Source organism: Manis javanica, chromosome 2 (genome assembly GCF_040802235.1).
Source record: "Manis javanica isolate MJ-LG chromosome 2, MJ_LKY, whole genome shotgun sequence".
Classification (NCBI taxonomy): domain Eukaryota; kingdom Metazoa; phylum Chordata; class Mammalia; order Pholidota; family Manidae; genus Manis; species Manis javanica.
The window spans coordinates 191,480,204-191,501,437 of NC_133157.1; the positions used below are offsets into that span (position 1 = coordinate 191,480,204).

General features: G+C 35.8%; 1 protein-coding gene across 2 annotated transcripts in view; it reads right to left on the reverse strand.

Annotated features, from left to right (window-relative positions):
• RSPO2 (R-spondin 2) overlaps positions 1–21,234 on the reverse strand; it is a 142,627-nt gene that overhangs the window by 44,131 nt on the left and 77,262 nt on the right. For both annotated transcript variants that reach the window (XM_017650403.3, XM_037010925.2), the window contains exons 3-5: positions 20,927–21,115; positions 4,310–4,453; positions 2,121–2,309 (exon numbers count right to left, since the gene is read on the reverse strand). In XM_017650403.3, coding sequence (XP_017505892.1) covers positions 2,121–2,309; positions 4,310–4,453; positions 20,927–21,115 — 522 coding nt within the window. The remainder of the gene's footprint in view (positions 1–2,120; positions 2,310–4,309; positions 4,454–20,926; positions 21,116–21,234) is intronic.

Here is a 21,234-nt window from a genome sequence, read left to right on the forward strand (position 1 = left end):
GTTTTCTTCTCCATTCTTCCATTAATCACTGTGACCCACTGAAGAAAGGAACATTTCCCTCTCTCACCTGAGGCAAGGTGGGATACTCCACCGGAAGTTATGCCAATTTTTATCAATTGGTGCTCAGGTTCTAAAATTAATTTTCTAGTTTTCATTTCCTATATTTGTAAATAGAAGTTACTGTATTGCAGAATAACTGTCCATTTTTATCAACAATTCTGTTTTAGTTCCCTTTTTACAAACATAAAAGAAAAATTCCAATACAACTTCTTAAACCTACTAACTTTGAAGGTTAGATCAAAATTAAATTTATTAAACTAAAAATGTAGATGCAGGGATTAGAGCCACAGCTGTCTCCTAATAAATAGTACTTGGTGAAACCTAAATATGAGTTAAATCAGAGTTCATTACTGATTTACTTGTCAAAAGAGAATATTAGCAGATGATACATAAGCATTTGTTTTGACATAATTTAAATTTGACAGTGTGAGGTTACATTCTATTATACTGTTGTTGGAAGCCCAAAAAATAAAAGTGCAATAAACATTATAGGTGAATGAATGATCTAGCTGTTATCTACAACATTCTCAAGCAAGACTGGGACTAGATCAAAATAATTTTGGAGGGGAGGGGAATGTGCTGGCTCTTGTTACACACAAGCATGTTTGTTATAGGAGCATTTTCAGGTTAATTTTTGCTATTAACGTAAACCACAATTGGGGGACCACATTACTGGAAAGGAATGGGGGGAGGAGTCGTTATATAAACAATATACAACAAAGAAAGTCTTTATGTCCCATACCTGAATACATCAGGTTTGTTTTTAGGCACAAGGTTGCAGGTTAAATGCTCTCAGCTATCCAAGAAGTGGCTTATTAGCTTTGTAAGAAAATATTTTCTTTTATTTTGACTGAAAAATACCCAGTTTAACTGAACAAAACCATCCTTGTTAGTGAAAAGCAGACTCAAAAAAACTTTGTTTCAAAGACTCAGCAAAGAGAAGCAAAACTAATTCAAGAGGAAAAGCTGCCTTCCTAATAGTAGCTTCTGAATCTGGATCTAATAGTTCTCAAAGGCGACTGGAGTCTTGTAGTCTTAAAAGTTTTGTCTTCCTCCATGGATCATAGACATTCTGTATGAGGCAGCATGATACGGATATAAATCCATTTTAAGCAGATATATATTCTCTCTCTGGGCTGTAGCCACAAAGTTGAAAAGCTATGCACCCTCAGCAAGAATGAAGGCAAACTGAAGTTTTGATTTTATAGGACAATTTTCCAAATGTAACATTTTGGCTTTCCTGTTTTGTGCACTAGAAAAATCCCAACTTGATCTCTGGCACTGTAGCATCATCCATCAGTGATAACATGGTAACAAGTGACTATGCTTTAAGAAGCCCAGTGACCCGCGCAAAGAGCTGTATTTCAGCATGCTGACCCTGACTCGGCGTCAGCCAGCACCTGAGCTATGTACGCTTCTCCTAATTTGTAAATGGGACTGATCCTGTGATTGCAGAATAATTACTGCAAATCAGCACAATTACTACAAAGACATGAATAAACACACACATACCAGTAGCTGTTTTCTACAAATTATTATCAAAACAAAGAGGACTGGCTAATTGTGGTAACATTAAGACATTTGTTCCTCCCAGTGTTTGGGCAAGTTTATTTTAAGTTGTCATCTTCAACTAGTAATGATGCAGATGATTTTACAGATTCCATAACCTTTCTAATCTAAATTCTTCTCAACTGAAAGTTGGCTGCTTCCCTCAGAGCAACATCTGCAAAGGCCTGGTTTCATGAAATTTCGCTTTTATGGTATGTTAGAAAGAAAAAGAAATGACACACACATTTTAGAAATCTCATTTTAGAAAGCTCATTTGTCATGCACTCTTCTAAAGTATCTTCAAGGTGTCATGAAAGTAAATGAATATTCCACTTATATTCACAATTCAAGTATTTGTCTCTAAGCAAGTACAATATGGAATTTTACCCTCTCACCTATGTAATTATCAAGTTTCCTTTGGGGATAAATACTCTTCACTGGGAGAGAGGGTGGTTAGGGAAGAAGAAAATTCAGGAAGCACACAGCCCATCACAGTGATTAGCCACACTCACCCCCTGGACAGCGCCTCACGGCCATCTTACATCTCCTGGACTCAGCAATGGTGGGACATGGTATTGTGTCTTTTGCTGGCTTTTTAACAATTTGCCGTGTTCTGGTTTCCAGACCCCATTTAAATCCACACGTGCGGTTATTTCTGCTACAAGTTCCCCATTCACTCCAATGGCCAACTTCACATCCTTCTAATAAAGAAAAAAAAATACAAATACAGATAACAGTTTTGTACCAATTTGTCCCACTGTCATCAAATTTATGAAGCAGTGTTTCTCTACTCCCCAACCTTCAGATACCAAAAACTAAGTTGAAGAGCACACAGAGACTTATACTTGCCTTTTGGAAACTTTCTTTCAACCATAGGGTTACTTTCATCTATAATAAACAACTGCCATATAATATAAAAATGATTACTTTCTATTTTCCTTAGTTCATTTTTTTTAAGAGATACTTAATGGCCCTTCTAAAGACACTGAAATACATAATCTTTAAAAGATTCAACAGTTAAAACCTACAATAGAAGATACTATTTTCATATCCTGACAGAAGACAAAATGTTACAACTCTGAATGCCCCCCCCCCACCATTGACATTAACAAGTTTGTTAGTTTTATTTTGGAAGTAAATACTTGGTGAAAAGGATAGAGAGTTTGTTTCATATAACCCCAATTGTTTCGCTAGGTGCTTAAGAACCACAGTATGCATTTCTTATTCCCATACATTGGTGCTGAACATTACTATACTTTGAAAGGTAAACAAATATGGTTAGATATTTGCAAATGTATGTTTTTCCTAGATATGTAAAAGCTTTTATTATCTGTTTTGTAATTTTACAGAATGGAAAAGTAGGCTACCTTCCAACCCCCTAGAGTAGGGGGGAGAGGGAATGAAAGGATAAAAATATGCAAAGTTAAACCTCCTCATCAAATTCACCATTAAAAAGTTCCTTCACGCTGCAGATGAGGACTTAGGCCCAGACTCCAGAGACAATTAATATTTCAGCATTTTAGATCTCAGCAGGCACTGTGGTTACTCTCAGATTTTTCAAAGCTATTTAAGATTTTTATTCCAGAGAACACACAGGACTCTCTTCGTAATTTGTTTAAGGTTTTCAGAAGCATTTCTACTGAACATTTGTAATGGGTGTGGGGGTCTTCTCAAAAGCAAATGCAACATTCTGAAAATGCTCTTCTAGTGATTTTCTGATTTTTTAATAGGTTGTCACCTGTGTGAATGTATTAACTCACAAATAGGAACATAAGTACATATTTCTTCAAAAACCTCTCATTTAAATGTGTTCTCTGCAAGCTTTCAAATATATAATTACTATTAGAGCAATACTTCTGCAGAAAAAGTTCTCGATTTTCTTTTAAGTTTCCATTTTAGGGAGATAGAAAGTTTCATTTATAATACATCGCTCTGTTGTACATCATATCAGATGTATAACATGTCAAATAAAATTCAGGGGTGGTAGATGCCATTACACCTAAGATTAGATTCAGGCATTCATTAAAATGTAGGTACTGGCAGATCTTTAGTTTTTAATCAGTGGATAAATAAAAATATCAAAGGTTTTCTTTAAACACTCAAAAACTACAATATTTACAAAACATGTATTCCTAATTATTATTCACAGACAGTATATACTCGTATATTAAATTATGAACTCTAAATGTCTGAATTTAGTAAAATTGTCTTAATGTACTTTGCAATGTGCAATCATCAACAAAATATATTTAGCACAGAATATATATATTTTAAACACTGTTGGCTAAGCAAAAAGCTTCATGATTAATATACATTTAAAAAGTAATAGGATAGTTAACTATATGGCAGTACTTGAAAATCTGTTCTTCTGAATAAGATGTTTACCTCTAACAGTTACTAATAATCATGATAATTAGCAAATGGATGTATTCCACAGATAGTAAAAGTATTGTTATCAGCACTTAAATAGTCTAAGCTAACAAAGGTATAACTGGCAAATTTTGTAGCAAAATATATGAGACTATCCAGTGTCATGATGCCTACAGAATTCAGAAAGTCAGCCAAGAGCTTAGACATTTTTCAGTTTCAATTAACAAGAGAACCAATTTGCTTTTAGGTTGACTATATCCAGCATGGATTTCTTTTCTTTTTTTTTTTTAATAAAAATTGAAATTTGGAAGTTACATGAAAAACTACTCACCCACACATTCCATGGTTTCATCCAATGGTGCAAAACCATCTGGACATTCATCAAAGCAACGGCCTCTATGCAAATAAAAGCCTACTTTGCACTTCGTACAAAAGTCTTTGCTAAAGCAAGAATCACAGTTTTCTATTCTGCATCCTAAAAACAATTGTAAAAAGAAAAAGAAAATTTCAGTCAAATAAATTTACTTGTTTTGCAAATAAATCTTTCACAAACTCATGTGTTAGCTCAATCGAAATTCTAGTGGTCAGAGAAATATGTATTCAACTCACTTGTTTCCTAATGCCATCTCATTCTAAATCACTCCTACCTCCTCTGACAACTAACCGCTTCAATAGGCTAAGACAATATTCCAGCCTAGGGCCCTAGGCAGCATGAGACCTTTCAGAAATTTTTGCAAGTCCAAATGGAATTAAAGGATTGGAAAAAAAGAAAAAGAAAAAGAAAACACCCCCAATACAAATTGCTTTACTGCTGGGATTGAAATCTGTCCTGCTCCTTAAAAGACCTACAATGGGAATATTCTCATCAGTATTTTCCATTTCAGGACAGTAAATTAAAATTCCATTAAATGCTGGTCAATGTTGGCATTTACTTTCATCAGAGAGTATCTTATCTTGGAAAAGTAGTTTAGATTTTTTTTTTTTGAAAACCCACGATGTACCAAAAAATACATGCATTACCTTTTACTTTTCATAATAATCCTACAAAATGGGTGATGTTCTGAAAAAAATGATTTCTCTATTTTGCAAATAAGGAACCTGAGATTAAGTCACATTGCTAGTACAGGCTAAATTGGTTCTGAAAGCCCTCCAAACCAATAGCCTTCTAAATATGTCTCTTTCTTCTATGAAGCACTAATAAATTTCACTAGGAGCAGTTGGTGAAGCAGAAGAGCTTTCAGGTCTGCTAGGTCTGGGTTTGAATCCCAGCTCTGTTCTCACCAGCTCTGAGACTCAGCACCTACATATCTCTGAGTCTCTCTTTCTTTCTGCATAAAATAGGGGCATCACTGATTTTACAAGGCAATTATGAGGATTTGTAATAAACGTAAATCAACTGGCTCATTATAGATAGTCTGCACATACAACCAACAGTAGGTTCGAAATACATATTTTTCCACTAAACTACACACATTACAACAAAAATGTAATATTGTAAAAAGCAATATTTTATAGGCTTGTATTCTAAGGTCAGATTGCCAGGTAGGCCAGTAACATCTGGACCAGAGATAATTGGCTTGTACAGGTGAAAATAAATATACTCTAAAGGAGAGGAATATAATAAATCATACCTAAATATACTTCAAGGAGAGGAAAGGAGAGAAGCTTGGAGGGCTGGTTAATTGAAAGGTCGGATTTTCAACAGATTATAGTGAATTATTACTTGTAACAGATTTAATTGATGGCAATTTACAGCATGTAAAGCTCTATGAAAACTCCATGCCATTGCTTTTATTCATTTAATAAGCCTTTTAGTGTGGGTACTATATTTAATGCTTTAATGATTCAAAAAAGCTTTAAAATACATAGTTTCTGCAAGCAAAGAGATAATTAAATAGAAAATGAACCAAGGCAATGAATTCACCAAATATTAAAATTCTGAAAATTGAGAAAATAAAGCCAAAAAGAATTTAAAGGTTAAAAAGAGGATTTCATTAAAATAGACTATAGTATAAACAATGACAGTTTCTAGACCCATAAAATGAAAATGGAAACATGTATTAAATGACTACCATGAAACAGATAATTCAACTTCTAAAATGTTACCAAATTTACAATTGGAAAAGCAACCATGTGTGGGTGAAAGTACATAGTCAAATTACACTATTGGTCTTATGGGGGAGGATGGTGGGCACAGGAGACCAGTTTATCACTCCATAAAGGCTCGTTTGTAGCCTTAAATGCTGTAACCTATATTTTAATAAAATGGTGGTCTATAGCTGGTCAGAAACTTCTCAATCATGGTCAAAATACATGACCATCATGTCCACAAATTGTTGGTTTTCCTGCTGCATTCTTAAAAAAGCAAGCAGTCCTTCCTGCAAGCAGAATTATTTTCCAAGAAATAATGATAAACATTCCAAAGCATAAAACAGAACTGAAGAATGAAAAGAACAAAGCATTTATATTGTTTAAAAAAAGAGGACTATACACTTCATAAATCAGCTGTTATCTACAAGGTCTGATTTTTCTTCAAAACATGGCCCATGCCAATAGGCTTTTTGGTCAAAAAGTTACAGCAATAAACATTTGGAAATAATTTTACAAGGTCCTTTGCTGATCTTTATTGTTCCTTGTAGCTCCCTTTCCTTATTTCCTTATGTGCTCCTGATACCAGTTCATAGAATATGGAGTTTCTGTAATACCTATTGTTTTCTGAAGTCCCTTAGGACTTTTTAAGGCACAAATCTTGCTAGATGAAAGCTCAATTCTTTGTCAAATGTAAATAGAATAAAAATCTGATGCATTCAAATTATAGAACACTACAACCATCAAAAAGCATGACATTAATCATAAGTAATAAGCGAGAATAAGTTCTAAGACTTATTAAGTGAAAAAGGCAAGTGGTAAGATACAGAGAGCATGACACAATAAACTGCATGTGTGTGAGTATATGAAATAGAGAATTTGGAAAGGTGCTAGTGGAATATTGAAATATGTTAAAAATCATGTATTTCTGAATCATGAATCTTTTATAGTTGTAATGCATTTTGCTTATAAAAGTAAAATAAGTTATTTCAATATACTTTTGTGACCTACTTAAATTTACAGGAAATACCACTATATTAGCATTTTGAAATTAATTCTTTTGATTTTAACAAGCAAAAATAAATAAAGGAATTTTATCCCATCCCCAATTTTTCAGATTTGAGTGCATGAAATCAGAACATATTCTCCTTATAGGATAATGCTGAACTGCCTTAGCCTTCAAAATACACAATCATTTGACCATCACTTGCCAGTATCCTTTGTTTCATATGTTAAATGGCATTTTTCCATCATTCAAGTCATTAGGGAAAAAAAGACCTAAATATCTTTATAACTTTTATTCAATAAAGCACTTAAACAAAAGTTGTTTTGTTTTTTTTTTGTTTTTTTTTGCTTAGGTGCCACATCCTAACATCATCCAAAGCCCTGCTGACCCTCCTGGTCTCAGTTACTCTTTGGTACAATATAAAACCAATCCAGGCAGCCGTCACCTAATCACAAATACCTTTGAACTACAGCTTCTCAAAGTTAGCAACTGCATTAAAACACCTGCCCTGGCAAGCTGCTGGTTGACATGCCTCAGCACCTGAGCCTCCTCACACCTGCCCCAGGTCCATCCACAACCTCCTGTTTTGTTCAGTCACTTCTTCCAAAATGAACTCTTCTGCTTTGAAGAGAACCACTAGTTGTGGGACCTCACAGTCCTCTACTTTCCCCTCCACCCTGTAGCCACTTTCCTGAAAACTTCTTAAGCTTGCTATCCTTAAATAAGTAGGATTCACTCAACTCTACGAACTTATTGTTTATATTACAGTAAAATATTCTCATTCTAAGTAAAAATTTAAAACAGTACAGAAGATTTAAAGGAAAATATAGAAATACTCCTCCTTTCCCAAGTAGCACAAAAGCCACTGTATAAACAGTTCAGGAAAATCTTTGCCTATTTTATAAATAAACCACTTTTAAAACACCAGTGGGGTCATTCAATAGGCTGATAAAGTTTAGAAAGCTTTATACTGCATAAGAAAACAGATACATCAAAGTTTATTAAACATGGGTCTTTTCTATAGAATCTGGGCTTTAAGTCCCTGTTCAGAAATATAAGACTCTGGTTTAGCCAGCTTACATGCTTCTAAATTACAGTGCCTCCTCAAAAATGTTATTCACCAAATGAGAACTGCCAATATCAGTTTAAGTAAAATTACTGTCACAGTGAAATTGTATCCAAACGCAATCTGGTGGGGCTGTCCTTCAGCAAGGGGCACGTATGGACAAAAGACAAAGATAGGCTGGCTTCCTATCCTTCTGTCCTTCCACAGTACCCATACGGGCTCCATTAAAACATTTTTGAAATTACACTGCAGTTCAGTTCAATAGTTCATTCCATTCTCCAAAAAATGGAGTATGTGACAAGTATTGTGCCAGACCCTGAGAACATAAAATTATAATACCCATTCCCTGTCCTGGAGGTGCAAAAGCCAAAGAGGGGGACCAAGTGGCACTTACAAGGCATTTCAACATAGCATAGAAAATACTAGAGGCATATGCTACGTACATTAGAAGCAGAAAAGACAGATCCATTTCCATACTGCCATTACGTTTTCCTGATTTTTCCCCCCAATCTGTGAATTCCTTGTCTCTAACAATGCTGGACACATGGTGGAGTTTTAATGCTTGCCAAGTGAACTAACATGAATGCCATTTAAAAACTCAATTCCTTTGTATTTAAAAACTCATGTGAATGCTGAGTGTGGGATTACTCGCACATGCACTTGTAAAGATTTTTAAATAGAAAAGCCATGGTTACAGTAAAGGACTGCAAATCTTATCAGAGGAACAAATAGTCCAACACCTGAAAACAATTATAATAGAGAATGTAAATACTGAAGTGTGGCAGGTAATATATGCTATAGAAATTGGAACCTCAACTGAGCAGGTTTTAGAGAGAGAGTGAAGAATCCCTGGCAAAGGTGATTCCATTCATAATAAGGCAATGGAGAAAATGCATGTGGTTGTGACAGGCCCAGGGAGGAGTGGCTTGACTGGAGGTTAGGTGGAAGAGCTGGTTACCAGGTTTAGATTGCTGTGGGTGGCCATTACACTTCCTATTTTAGTTTCAAAAAAGATAAAGTTATGATTTGTACTTCCCATGCTTCTAAGTATTTAAATGACAATTAAAATTACTGAAAGTGACATTAGGTTCAAGAGTAGGACTTCGTCTGACTGGTAGCAAGAGGTGCCCATGGATTCTTGAGTGCAAGAACAACATGACTGAGATGGTCCCTGGTTTCTTCCCTCATTTTTATAGATAAAAGCCCAGAGGGGCCAGGCCTCATAATGGACAGCTGGAGGCACAGATGAAAAAGCAAGATTCCTGCTCTTCAGGATTTTCAGTCCACTAAAAGGAAAGGTACACAGGCAGGCCCTGAGATAATAATGTGACCACTGTGGAGTATTCACAGAGTGAGCCGGGGAGTGCATGTTTTCAGGAATCAAGCTTCCTGAAAGAAGAAAGAGAGTGGAAGTTGGGAAACCATTGGAGAAGGTCCACACTCTAGGAGGGAACAGCATGGGAAAAGGAATTACAACGAATCAATAGATGGATTGATTCTGGGTGATGGAGAAAATGAAGAACAGAATCATCAGAGTCACCACCTCTTCCTCTAGGGCCACAGCTCTCTCACTGAGTTAGTTTTGTTTATCTTCCCAGCAAAATCTAGATGACAAGGACCATTTCTTAACTGAATATCTCAGCATGGCCAATAATATAAAGGACAAAATTAAAACCTTAAATTAAAAGCAGAGAAGAATCAACCTTTATGAAACCCATGTGAAAATGTAATTTTACATATTACAATGAATTACTGGAGAAAGGGAAGCAATCGGTGAGGAAGAGAGGACCACAGACACACACTGAGGAATCCATTTCTATTGTTTCTTGGCCAGCAGGGCTGGGGCCTCAGGTTGTCTTCACACCATGAAAATCCCGCCGCTTATTACTGTTCTTCAGTTGCCCTTCAGTGTCCAACCACCAGCATCTTCATTCAGAATGTGGCAAACACTGACACCCCCAGGGGCATTCCGTATTCACGCTGCACTTATAAGGATCAAAGAGCATCCAGACAACCCCTGGAAAACTTTGAGGGTTTCTTCCTGTGTATGCTAAAATTTGAAAAAAAAACTAAAGGGACAGGGTGCTCCAAAAGTCAATCAAAATTAGACGTTGAGCAATTTTTCACATAGAAAGCATCACACTGTGCAACTTAATAGGTGGCTTTTTGAAATTGTTTAAGGATTTTTAGACTTCTGTAACAACTTAAAATGCTGTTTAACGTTCCTTGGCAAAACTTGCAATGGTTTGTAAATATCCCTAAATAAAGTTTTTAAGCTTTATGTTACCAAAATCGTACATTGCTAATACATGCTATTGCAGTAATCCCCTTGGCATAGGGAACTGTAACTATGACTTAAAATCTAATATTACATTTTTTGTATTATGGTCTAGTTACATGCAGCTCATTGGGAGCTTCATTATGTTTCAACCTAAAGAAAATAAAGGACAGATTCAGAGCTTTCAGGACTCAATGTTTCATCCTTACAGCGGAACTATTTGATGCAGAAAGCCAACATTATTAAGTTAATCGAAGATTCAGGGTAGTAGTCTCTGTAAAGACTATTGGAGTGGGGTTAAGTCAAGATTGCCTTTATTAGGAGAGTAAACAAAGGATGAAATTCAACTATGTCAAGTGCAGAATAGGAGACTTTGAACAAGAACCAAAGGCAAGAAATAAAAACTATGTGGAGAATATAGCAGCCTCTCAAATAGTACAGTGGTTAGCAGATCTGAGGTTAGAATCTTGGCTCATTTACTGTTATGTGATTGTGGGCAAGGCAGTAAGGCTCTCTGCCTCAATATCCTCATCTATAAAAAAGTGGTAACATGAATCCCTATCTCAGAATTCAGAGGATTAGAGGATTCATGCAATGATTTCAGCATAGTATCTACTGTGTAATTAGTGACCAAAGAATGTGAGCAATTACAAGTATAAATAAACATTTACCGACCAGGACAGTCCAAGATGGCAGATGAAAGGAAACTCAAACAAGATACCAAAATACTCCTTGTGGAGTGTATCTGCACATGTGATGAATTTCATAAATAAATTTAAAATATGTCTATATGTGCATTACTCAAGTGAAAGGGGTTATCCAAAGACCACTACCTGCAGTAAACATAGTGGTTTTACCCTTGCTTAGGCTGTGCACCTAAACACGAATACAATCATTTGTCAAGTACCTACATGAAAAGTCATCTACTTCAAATATTAAGAACCAAGATTTAGGAAAACCAAAACCTAAATGTAATTTTGCCCTTAGTGGGGGAAAATTATATTCTCTGTGCCCTACTACCTTCACCATAAAATAGGAGGGGAGAACACATGTCCTATCAGTATCGGATGACTGTTTGGAGTATCGAATTTAAATTTAAAATGAAACAAGAACAGAGGTGAAAGGTACCACATAAAAACTGTTTCATTCCCTAGAGCTAAATAAGTCTATACTTCAACAGATACTGCTTGAAAGCTGCAGGGCCCCTTTCTAAGCACAATGAAGATGCTCAATTTTTAAAGTGCACTAAAAATGGTCTATTACAGCCACTGGGGCAGTGACCACAGGATTGTAAAATCCTGGGCTTGGCAGTAATTCTAATTCTCAAATTGCAATTAAGTGGGATGAATGGACTCTATCCAGAAATTTATATTTTTCAGATAGCTATAGAGCTCTATGTTATATTGCCAAAAGTGCCTTTTATTTCAACTTGAGGACATACATGCTGTCAAAGTAATTTTTTTCTCCTGACTCATTTTAAAGTCTTACAACAGTTCACTTAAAAAAAATTTAAAAACTGAAATTTGTGAAATACATTGCTGATAGATTCACTGTAAATATTTAAAGATTTAAAATTTTAATCTTGCTCACTCACACAAAAAAATCTGAAGAAACATTGAGGCTTGTGTAAAAACATGTCATCAAATAATGAGGAACTATGAAAATGTTGGCTTCATTTCTCATACATTCAAGTGATGCATATTTTGAAATCATTCTCAAAATAAATGTAATTAAAACAAACACATTTGCTGGGAACACAAAGCTAGGTATTTAAAGGAATTTTTTTCCATTTAAAAGGGGGTTATAGAGGAAAACTACCCCAAAATAAAATAGGAAAGGAATGTAATAACAATGCAAAAGTTCTAAAAATTATAAACCAAATTAATATCTCTGATTGGATTTTAAATCCCGCCATTAGCAGATCTCTCATCTTGGTTACCTCATGTGCTTTTCCTTTTCTTTTTATTTGGGTAATTTTCACCCTTTCATATTGAAGTGGAGCCAGAACAGTTTATTCAACTTCAGACCTGAGTCTTAGTTTAATTTTTCCAACTGCTGGAAAATGCAGATCTCTCCACCCAACTAAATGCAAAACCATATGTAAGCTAATATGACTTGCCCTCTGCTCAACCCCCATCCAAGGAAAACAAGAAGAATCTCTTAATCCCTTTACACCCCAAATGGGCTAGAGCAGGAATCAGCAAACTTTTCCTATGAAGGGCCAGACAATAAATATTTTGGGTTTTGTGGGCCATACAGTCTCTGAAGTGCTCAATTCTATTATAGAATGAAGGCAGCCATAGACAATATGTAGATGACTAAGCATGGCTGTTTTCCAATAAAACTTTATTTATGAACACTGAAATCTGAAGTTAATATTATTTTTGTATATAAGAAAATATTGCTCTCCTTTTGATTTTTTTCCCAGCCACTTAAAAAACTAAAAGCTATTATTAGTTCAAGGGCCCCACTAGAAAGTGGCTGGCCAGATTTTGCCCATGGGTCATAGTTTACTGACCCCTAGGCTATAGGATAATTAAAATCCATAGGGCACACTGAAGGAAAAAAGAAAAATGAAAAGGGTCTCATTTTTAAAACACTAAATGGTAGTATTTTAAGCTTAGGGAGGCATAGTGATATCTTATATATACCATCTGACATTGTGCATAATATGAGTATCAAATAAATATGAGGATGCTGGAATTTAGTTATCTCAACATGGAAATGCTTTTACTTCAATGTTTCTCACACTGTATTGATAAATCAAGAAAGATGACTCCTATTATTTGTCAATAGGTCAAAATTCCATCCTATTCAAATAAGCTTTTAGTTGCTTGATTGCATATGGCATTGATTTGTCGATGAAAGAGGGTTGGTTGGAGAGAAAAGAAGAGAATAATTTTACAAAATTGTGTTTTGGCTAAAATCTGCATAATATTTTGCCTAGTCCTTTGGTTTGATATCTTTACTGAACTCTTTGGTAAGGTAGCTTTGTCATGTCTGCCTACCTAATTTGATGATAAAAGTACATTTCAGCCATGCCATGTAGTGGCGGCCAGCCTCAGGCTTGTCAGTGGACTTTTGAGACCTTCTGTTAGCTGCTCTTCACTGTTCACAGGGATAATAGCACCGCTCTCATAGGATTGCCAAGAGCAAATGAAAAGATGGACATGAACCCGCTTTAAAACTAAAATGCTAAAAAGATGCCTTACTTGCATAAAGGAAAGTAGAGTGCAAGGTAGCATCTGCCTTTAAAGTAGAATGATAGTGTCAAACTTGGCTCTAAACTGAAATCAGAGGTTCACTTGAGAGAACTACCAAACCCACAAGAAAATTAAACATAAGCTTGAGAAATAAGACTTCCTCTATTAAACAGCAGGACAGGCCTTTTACTTTCCAACCATTAGTATCATAATTTAAAAAAATATTTTGTAAAGAGTATTGAAAATTACATAGCCATGTTATGTTTGCCACAGAGAAGAAAATATTCTCGCTCTTAGGATACCTATTTGATAGAATTTGGCTTCCAGATCAAATAGGGAGGAAGAGCGCTGTTTGAGTTTTCTCTAGAGAGTTATATTATATAATTACAGTGGGCTCTTTCTCCAACAAACAGCTACAGCATTGCTGCCGTGGACCAGTGTATTAAACATTCTGCAGTATGCAGGTGAATAACCATTATGAAGCTGTTCACAGTGTCTCTGATCTGACATAGTGTCTATTTATTCTTAAATCCTTGATGTCTTAGCCACAACCAGCAGTGCTACAGATCACAGGGACCAAACTAAGATACTCTGTTGCAGCTGCATGAGGTCCAATGTGATCTTTCAAAAGCCCCTTACTTCCAGAATCAGCTCAAATTCTTGATTTCCAAATACAAGAAGATCCTTCTTGCTAGGCATATCCATCTACTTCCCTGGCCTCATCACCATATATAACTTTTACCCTAACCATGCTAGAGTTTCCTGTGACCTCCTAGCACCCAGATACGTGTCACAGTTCTCTTCCCATTAGTTGTTACTATGTTCATCATAATCCCTCCACATCTCATTAAACGGAGACCCCGTGAGGGAAATGGAGCATGTCTAATTCTATTCTGTGTTCACAGGGTCTGGGTGCTTGACATGACAGATGGTGAGAGACATAGCTGTTGAAAGACTCATAAATATTAAATTTTATCCATTTAGAATAAATGCTGAAACAGTGGACACCTTGTAATTTTAATGAAATAGCATGATTTTGGTACAAATAGAAATACTTTAGATAATATGCTCCATTTCCAAATTTGGCACCTATTTATTATATTCCTCATTGAGGCACTTATGTATCATTTTTTTGTCTTTCTTTAGTAAACAAAAAGGATGCATATTCCTTAACTGTAAACCAAATAAAGATGAGGTTTGGAGGGAGAGATTGAGCACTGCAGAAACCAGACTTAAAATACATAAACAGTTACAAAGAGATCAATATTAAAAAGGTAACTACCAAGAGCGGATATTACTCTCTTATTGAGCATTTCTGTATAGACTCATGAGAGCTATTATTACCAGGCATTATTACTCCAGACTGTTTTATGTAATTTGTGTAAGCTTGCAAACCTAGTTACTGTTGGAGCTCAAATCAGAGCCTACAGTCCCTTCCAATCCAGTGTTTTATTTTTGAAGATATGATTTACTACAAGTTGATTTCTCTTTAGAAGATAAATTCTAATGTCTTGAGATCCTAGTTGGGGTTTAAAACAAACTGAGCAGTCAAGAAAAAAGTCAAGGAAACATATTTTTTTCTATTACTCAGGTTTGTAGTTGTGTATAATGGTTTTGATTTTTTTATCACTTTTTAAGGGACAGTATAATGAAAAGAATATTCCATTGAAGTCATTATCTCAGATACTAAGGTTACCCTGCCACTGACTAATTGTGTGGCTTTGGGAAAGTACTTAATTTATAAACTCCAATATGTACATTTGTTAGTGGGAGAATGAGAGGATAGGAGAGAATCAATTAGGTCTCTTCCAGATCTATGTGTATAATTTTGTATTAGTTAAAGGGAACTTTTATACTTTGCACACCTGCCTTACATGGTTGTGGAAATGCATGCACATACATGCATGCATGCACACACATACACACTAGTTGATCAATGAAAGTATTTGTTATTTGAACACAACACCCTCTCCTGTTAAGAGCTATTTGAAATATGCTTTTATTATTTGTTTTATTTGGTACAACACAATAAGCTACTGCTTATCTTTACCTGAACTCCATCTACAAAATGAAGAGATAGGAAATAGGTTATATCATAACCTATGAAATAATGGAAAGGAATCAACCAGTTATCCTCATTATCATCTGTGCTCACTCACTAAAACAATAATAAGGAATTGAAAAGGAGTCACATGATAAATAGTGGCCTATCTGGTGGCTCCATTGTACTACTACCTTTCTAAATAATTATATTTTAGCATCTTATCAAGAAATTAATTTTTTTACCTTTATATGATTTTAAGTACTAAAAGTAGTTAATAAGACTTTCTTCATTACATTTAAAAATAGTTTCAATATTAGGCTATCTGTTCCACAAATTTATAAAGCAATCCCTCTAGAGCAAACTGAAAAGAATTCCAGGAAACATACAAAGTAACAAAGAACATGGGTTGTCATGAGCCACACACTCCAGTATCAACTCTGCTACATACTTTGAATGAGCTATTTAACTTCTCTAGGCCTCAGTTTACTTCCCTCTCACAGTCGTATATCTACTGCATAAGCTGTTAAAAGGATTTAGTCAAAAATAAAGTATTAAATAAGTATTCATGACTAGGAATAGCATATGGTATTTTTCACAGAAGGGCAGCTAGTATTACTAAGCCCTCCCTCCTACTTGGAGACCCCAAACCACCTAGGATACTTCAAACATTGAATTCATATGTATCAAGCACCTATTAGATGCTCTTTACTAGCAAACCTCAGTCAGCTGAACTGTGGCCATGACTGGACCAAGCTTGGATATAATCCCCTAAAACTAAAATCAACTAACAATTTTTTGTTTTATCTCTATTGTAGATGTATTGAAATATCCAGCTGTCCTGCAGAGATGGGATTTCTTGAGAAGAAAGCATCTCAGCAGAATGAAGAGTCTTAGGAGGTAACAAGATCTCAATTCTCTTCTGATAGGGGAACATCAGGGCCATTCTCACAGTCCCTTTAAGGAACTATTCCTTAATCTTATCAAGTTATGGCCTGTTATCAACTTGCTGGTAATAACAGTAAGTTCTTTCACAATGGTGTAAAGCCACTTAGGCCCATCAGCTCTCCCCAACGGGCAGTGACCTGTTAATCAAGTGAATGCCTTCTGTAAAATGACCCATAAGGCAACATCCCTCTTTGGGGAAGAAATCAGCTCAAGAGAATGCCCCTTCCAATGAGTGACAATTAAAAGTGAGGGCCTACCTGCTCCCCAATATAGGATTATAAAAAAACTTATCCACTAATGTGCTTTTTTGTTATTTTGCCTTCTCCAAGAGAAGTACCATGGTCTGATTAAAAAAAACTGGGCATTAGAGTCAGAGACAACCCTTGATCCCATTCGTAGCTCTGCTTCATACTGTGTGTCCTTGGGTAAGTTGCTGAATCTCTCTGAGCTTGTCTTTTCAATAGTAAAATGTAAATGTTTACCTATCAGAGGATTGTTGACAGAATATTGGAAAAGCCATTTCCATCAGGGATTTGAGTTGTTAGCTATTCAGGTCTGGAATAGCTGAAGGAATTTCTGGATGCATTTGTAGAATCACAATATATTAAAGCAATGACCTCATAGCCACCCCTAATTTTCACAGATGAGGATGCTGGAACTCAGAGAGTATGAGGTTCACCCATCATCAAAGAGTACATAGAGCACCTGACTGATGTCCATCCTAGGGGCCAGCTGTGGACAGAACCATCAGAAGGGTTCTCTCTACCTGATACTCACCATGATCCCTCTTCCTGCCCAACAAACACCCTCCTGCTCTCCTTTCAAAATATGGCCCAAAATAGTGATTCACAATGCTTCTACTCATGTGGAAGCTATACTTCAATCAGAATCTTTTGTCAGAACCTATATCAACAACATCTAAAGAGAATACATTCAATTCTGTGATATCAAGACACAATTATAAATTAGAATACTGTGTGCTAGAATGCATAAAATAATGAGAATTTAGAGAAAAAGGAGGAGCAGGTTATGAGGAAGTAGGGGAGGCATGGAAGGCAGTCAGAGGAGGGGAGATTCAAAAGCACAAGGAAACTGAATTGATTATGTCTCTCTTCCACTACACCAGTGTTTCTCAACCTCAACGCACTTGGGGCCAGATAATTGTTCATTGCAGGAGGTTGTCCTGTCCATTTTAGCATGTTTGGCAGCATGCATGGCCTCTGTCTACTAGATAGCATAGCTCCCCTCTAGCAGTAATAACCAAAAATGTCCAAACATTATGTATGTCCCTTAAGGTGAAAAAATTGCCCTAGTGGAGAACCACTGCACTATCAAATATACTATACTCAAAGTAACTCAAGACAGAAACTAATTATTACTCACTGTCTCTCTAGGTATCCAATACAAAAGCTAGCATATCATAGGTGGTCAATAAATGCACATCGGTAAGAATCCCAATCTTGCCTTCTTGTACCATACATTAGATTTATCTATGTATTTATCTCTCTCTTGTTATATATATATACACACACACACACACACACACACATACATACACATATATACATTAATGAATATATATTCATTAGTGTATATATATGTACATTTTTTATGGTATGCCTAAAATGACTATTGGTTTTTTATAAACATGTTTGAATTTTATAAGTTCTACACAGTATGTACCAAAAAGCCAACCTCACCCAACATTTCACAGAGTAAGTCTTTCTTCAGAAGAAAGATTTTGCTTTGCAACTGGAATCTTAGTCTAGTAATTAGGAAACAGGAGTAGGTTTCACTTGCAGGATTTTTTAAAGCTATTGTTGAAGTATAATTTTCTTTACTGTAGAGCAATAATCTCAATAAAAAGTGAGTATGATTTCAAATTCTAAGACTGTGGCAACTTTTCCAATTCAAATCTATCTCATCTTCTGAATAGTATATAAACAACAATAGAATATATGCAAAATATCTATGAAAAAGAAAATATTTAGTATGAAAGAACCATGGTCATTCAATCATTAAGAAATAATTTTCCACTTTCACTTTGCTTCACAGGAGTCTTGTTATCAAGCATTTCCCACTAGTACCAGATGAATAATGATTTCCTTTAGGTCAGTAAACTACAACATTGATTGTATTCACTTACAGAAAGTATAACCATAGCAAACCTATTTTCACATGTAGATTCTCTTTCCAGGGCTGATTTACAGTCACTGCTCTATTTCTGAGAAAATGCATCAACTTAGCCAAAATGTGCTTGTTATTCACCCCTGCCTGTGAGCATCTCTCTAAGGAATACCCTTTTGATACACTATTAGGCATTGCTGAGGTAACTATCCTTACCAGTTTGCCTGGCATTGTTCTGGTTTACACCAGCATCCCTGTATAGTTATTATTGGCAGCCCCTTCACTCCCCAGTGTCCAGGTTGAGTAACACATTATGTGGTCAGCCTATCATCCATACACAGTATATATAATGCTAGCCTTAGAACATGGAATAAGTGCTTGGAGCCATCTACTCTTGCCTCATCTTCTTTATGCATTGAAAGTCTGGAATGAAAAATATTCATGACCCAAGTCTCCCCCATTGATGGTGTACAGCAATCTGCACAGGAATCCATTCCAATGTGGACCCGTCATTCTATGGAAGTTCAACAAGTATGAGAGACAAATTACTAGGCAGCCCAAATCATACAACCTAAGAACAAGGTACATATCTGCAAAAATAAGCAGTCTGTTTGATACTTCTTGCGACTTTTGTTCCTCTAGGTATTAATCTAAACAATTCCATGAAATGGAATTAGATCCAAATTTCCTCTAAGCCAATATATTTCTATCTCTGCTAATGGTAAAGCTATTTACCCAGTCGCCTTAGCTAGAAACCTAAGATCAGATTCAATTTTCTCTGTTCACTCTCTGCAATTAGTTCTGGTGTCCCCTTGAATCTGTTTTGAATGTCTCTGGAATTCATTACCCATAAACCTTTTATCAGGACATGATTTCTAATCTGCAATTATTACAATAGATTTCCTCTACTTTCTACCCTTCTCCTACTCATCTCCCTCATTTCTGGTAGTATTATTTTAAATAAAGCAATCTCTTTAGTCTACTCATTGTTCAAAACCTTCAGAAAATTTCCAGATTTCTTAGCATGGCAATCAAGACCTTCACCAATTACACCCAAACCTCACCCTCCATCCTCAGTCCCAGCCATACCTCCCACCAAGCCCACATTGCTCATTGTTCTCATCCAGGAATAATGCTGCTTCCCCTCGCAAGCATTCGGAAATGTTTGGGGGACATATTTGCCTGTCACAGTCATTTGAAGGTACAAAGAACACTTAATCCACAGGAACTAAGGAAACGAAATATCCAGCTAGAATCTATTTAAACTCCCTCTACTAGTTAAGCCTCCTTCCAAAATAATATTGTCCTTGGATAATACACTTCAAACCCTCTTCTCGCCTAAAAACCTTGGCTGACTTAATAGCCATATACACATAATTTGTTAATAGGAGAAAAGTCACTCCCATAATGCACTGGTTGCCTTAGCATTTTGAGTTATGATTAAACTTCTTAACCACTGTCATTTCACTACACGTGCCCCCTTTCCTTATCCACTCTGTCCCCTAAAATTTGAACTCCTTAAATAAAGACATATTCCTTTGGTATCTTTTTTTTTTTTAACTCCAATTCCTCCCATTTACCTAGAAGTTGAGAATCGTTCTATAAGTGATTTTTGTATTGAAAGATAAAAATTTCTATCTACAGAATGCCGTTTCTTAATAACCTTTTTTTGTTGTTGTTAAACTTAGAATTCAAAATACCCTGAAGTAAATTAAATATTTTAGTTACATCTTCTATTAGTAATGGTGCTTTACAGAACCATAAAATTCAGATATTAAATTACAGATTAGACTAAATCAGGTATTACAAACTCAGGTAATAAAGGAAAGAGAACCTACAGACATTGTGGTAAAACTGGGGAGAGTGTTCCCAGTATAAACCTATTTAAACTGCTCTATTTTTTGTAAGTTCTAAGTATACCTTATAAAGATCTGCCAAAAACTTTGAGACGCTTATTGTGAAAAAAATTCTTAGGTAACCTAAAAAAAGTGTGTGTGTGTGTGTGTGTGTGCGCACAATATACTTCTCCACAAAAGATAAAATGTTTTTATCCCATTCTACTCAATTCTTTTGTTTAAACTTAGACTATTTCTGTTGCATATTAAAAATACTTTTTTTCAGCCAAAATTTTCAACTTAGCTCCCCTAAGTTGCATAAACAGTAAACTAGGGTAGAAAAGTCAACTGCTCACTTGCACATCTGTTCATATCCGGGGCTCTGTGTCCATAGTACCCTGATGGGCAGGAGTGCAGGCACTCTCCATACTGGCGCATGCCTTCTCTTCGAAGAAAGAAGAACAGCTTTTGTTGACATCGGCTGCACCCGTTGTCCTTTGAACAAGACAAGCAACCCTTGCAAATGGGATTTGATACATAACTAGCTGTAAAAGAAAAAAAAAACATGTTCAATTATGAATAAGATCAGACCTCTGGCCAATACAGCATGCTGAGAAGACAAGTGTCTCCTGTCCTCCCACACTAATCACATAGAAATACAAAA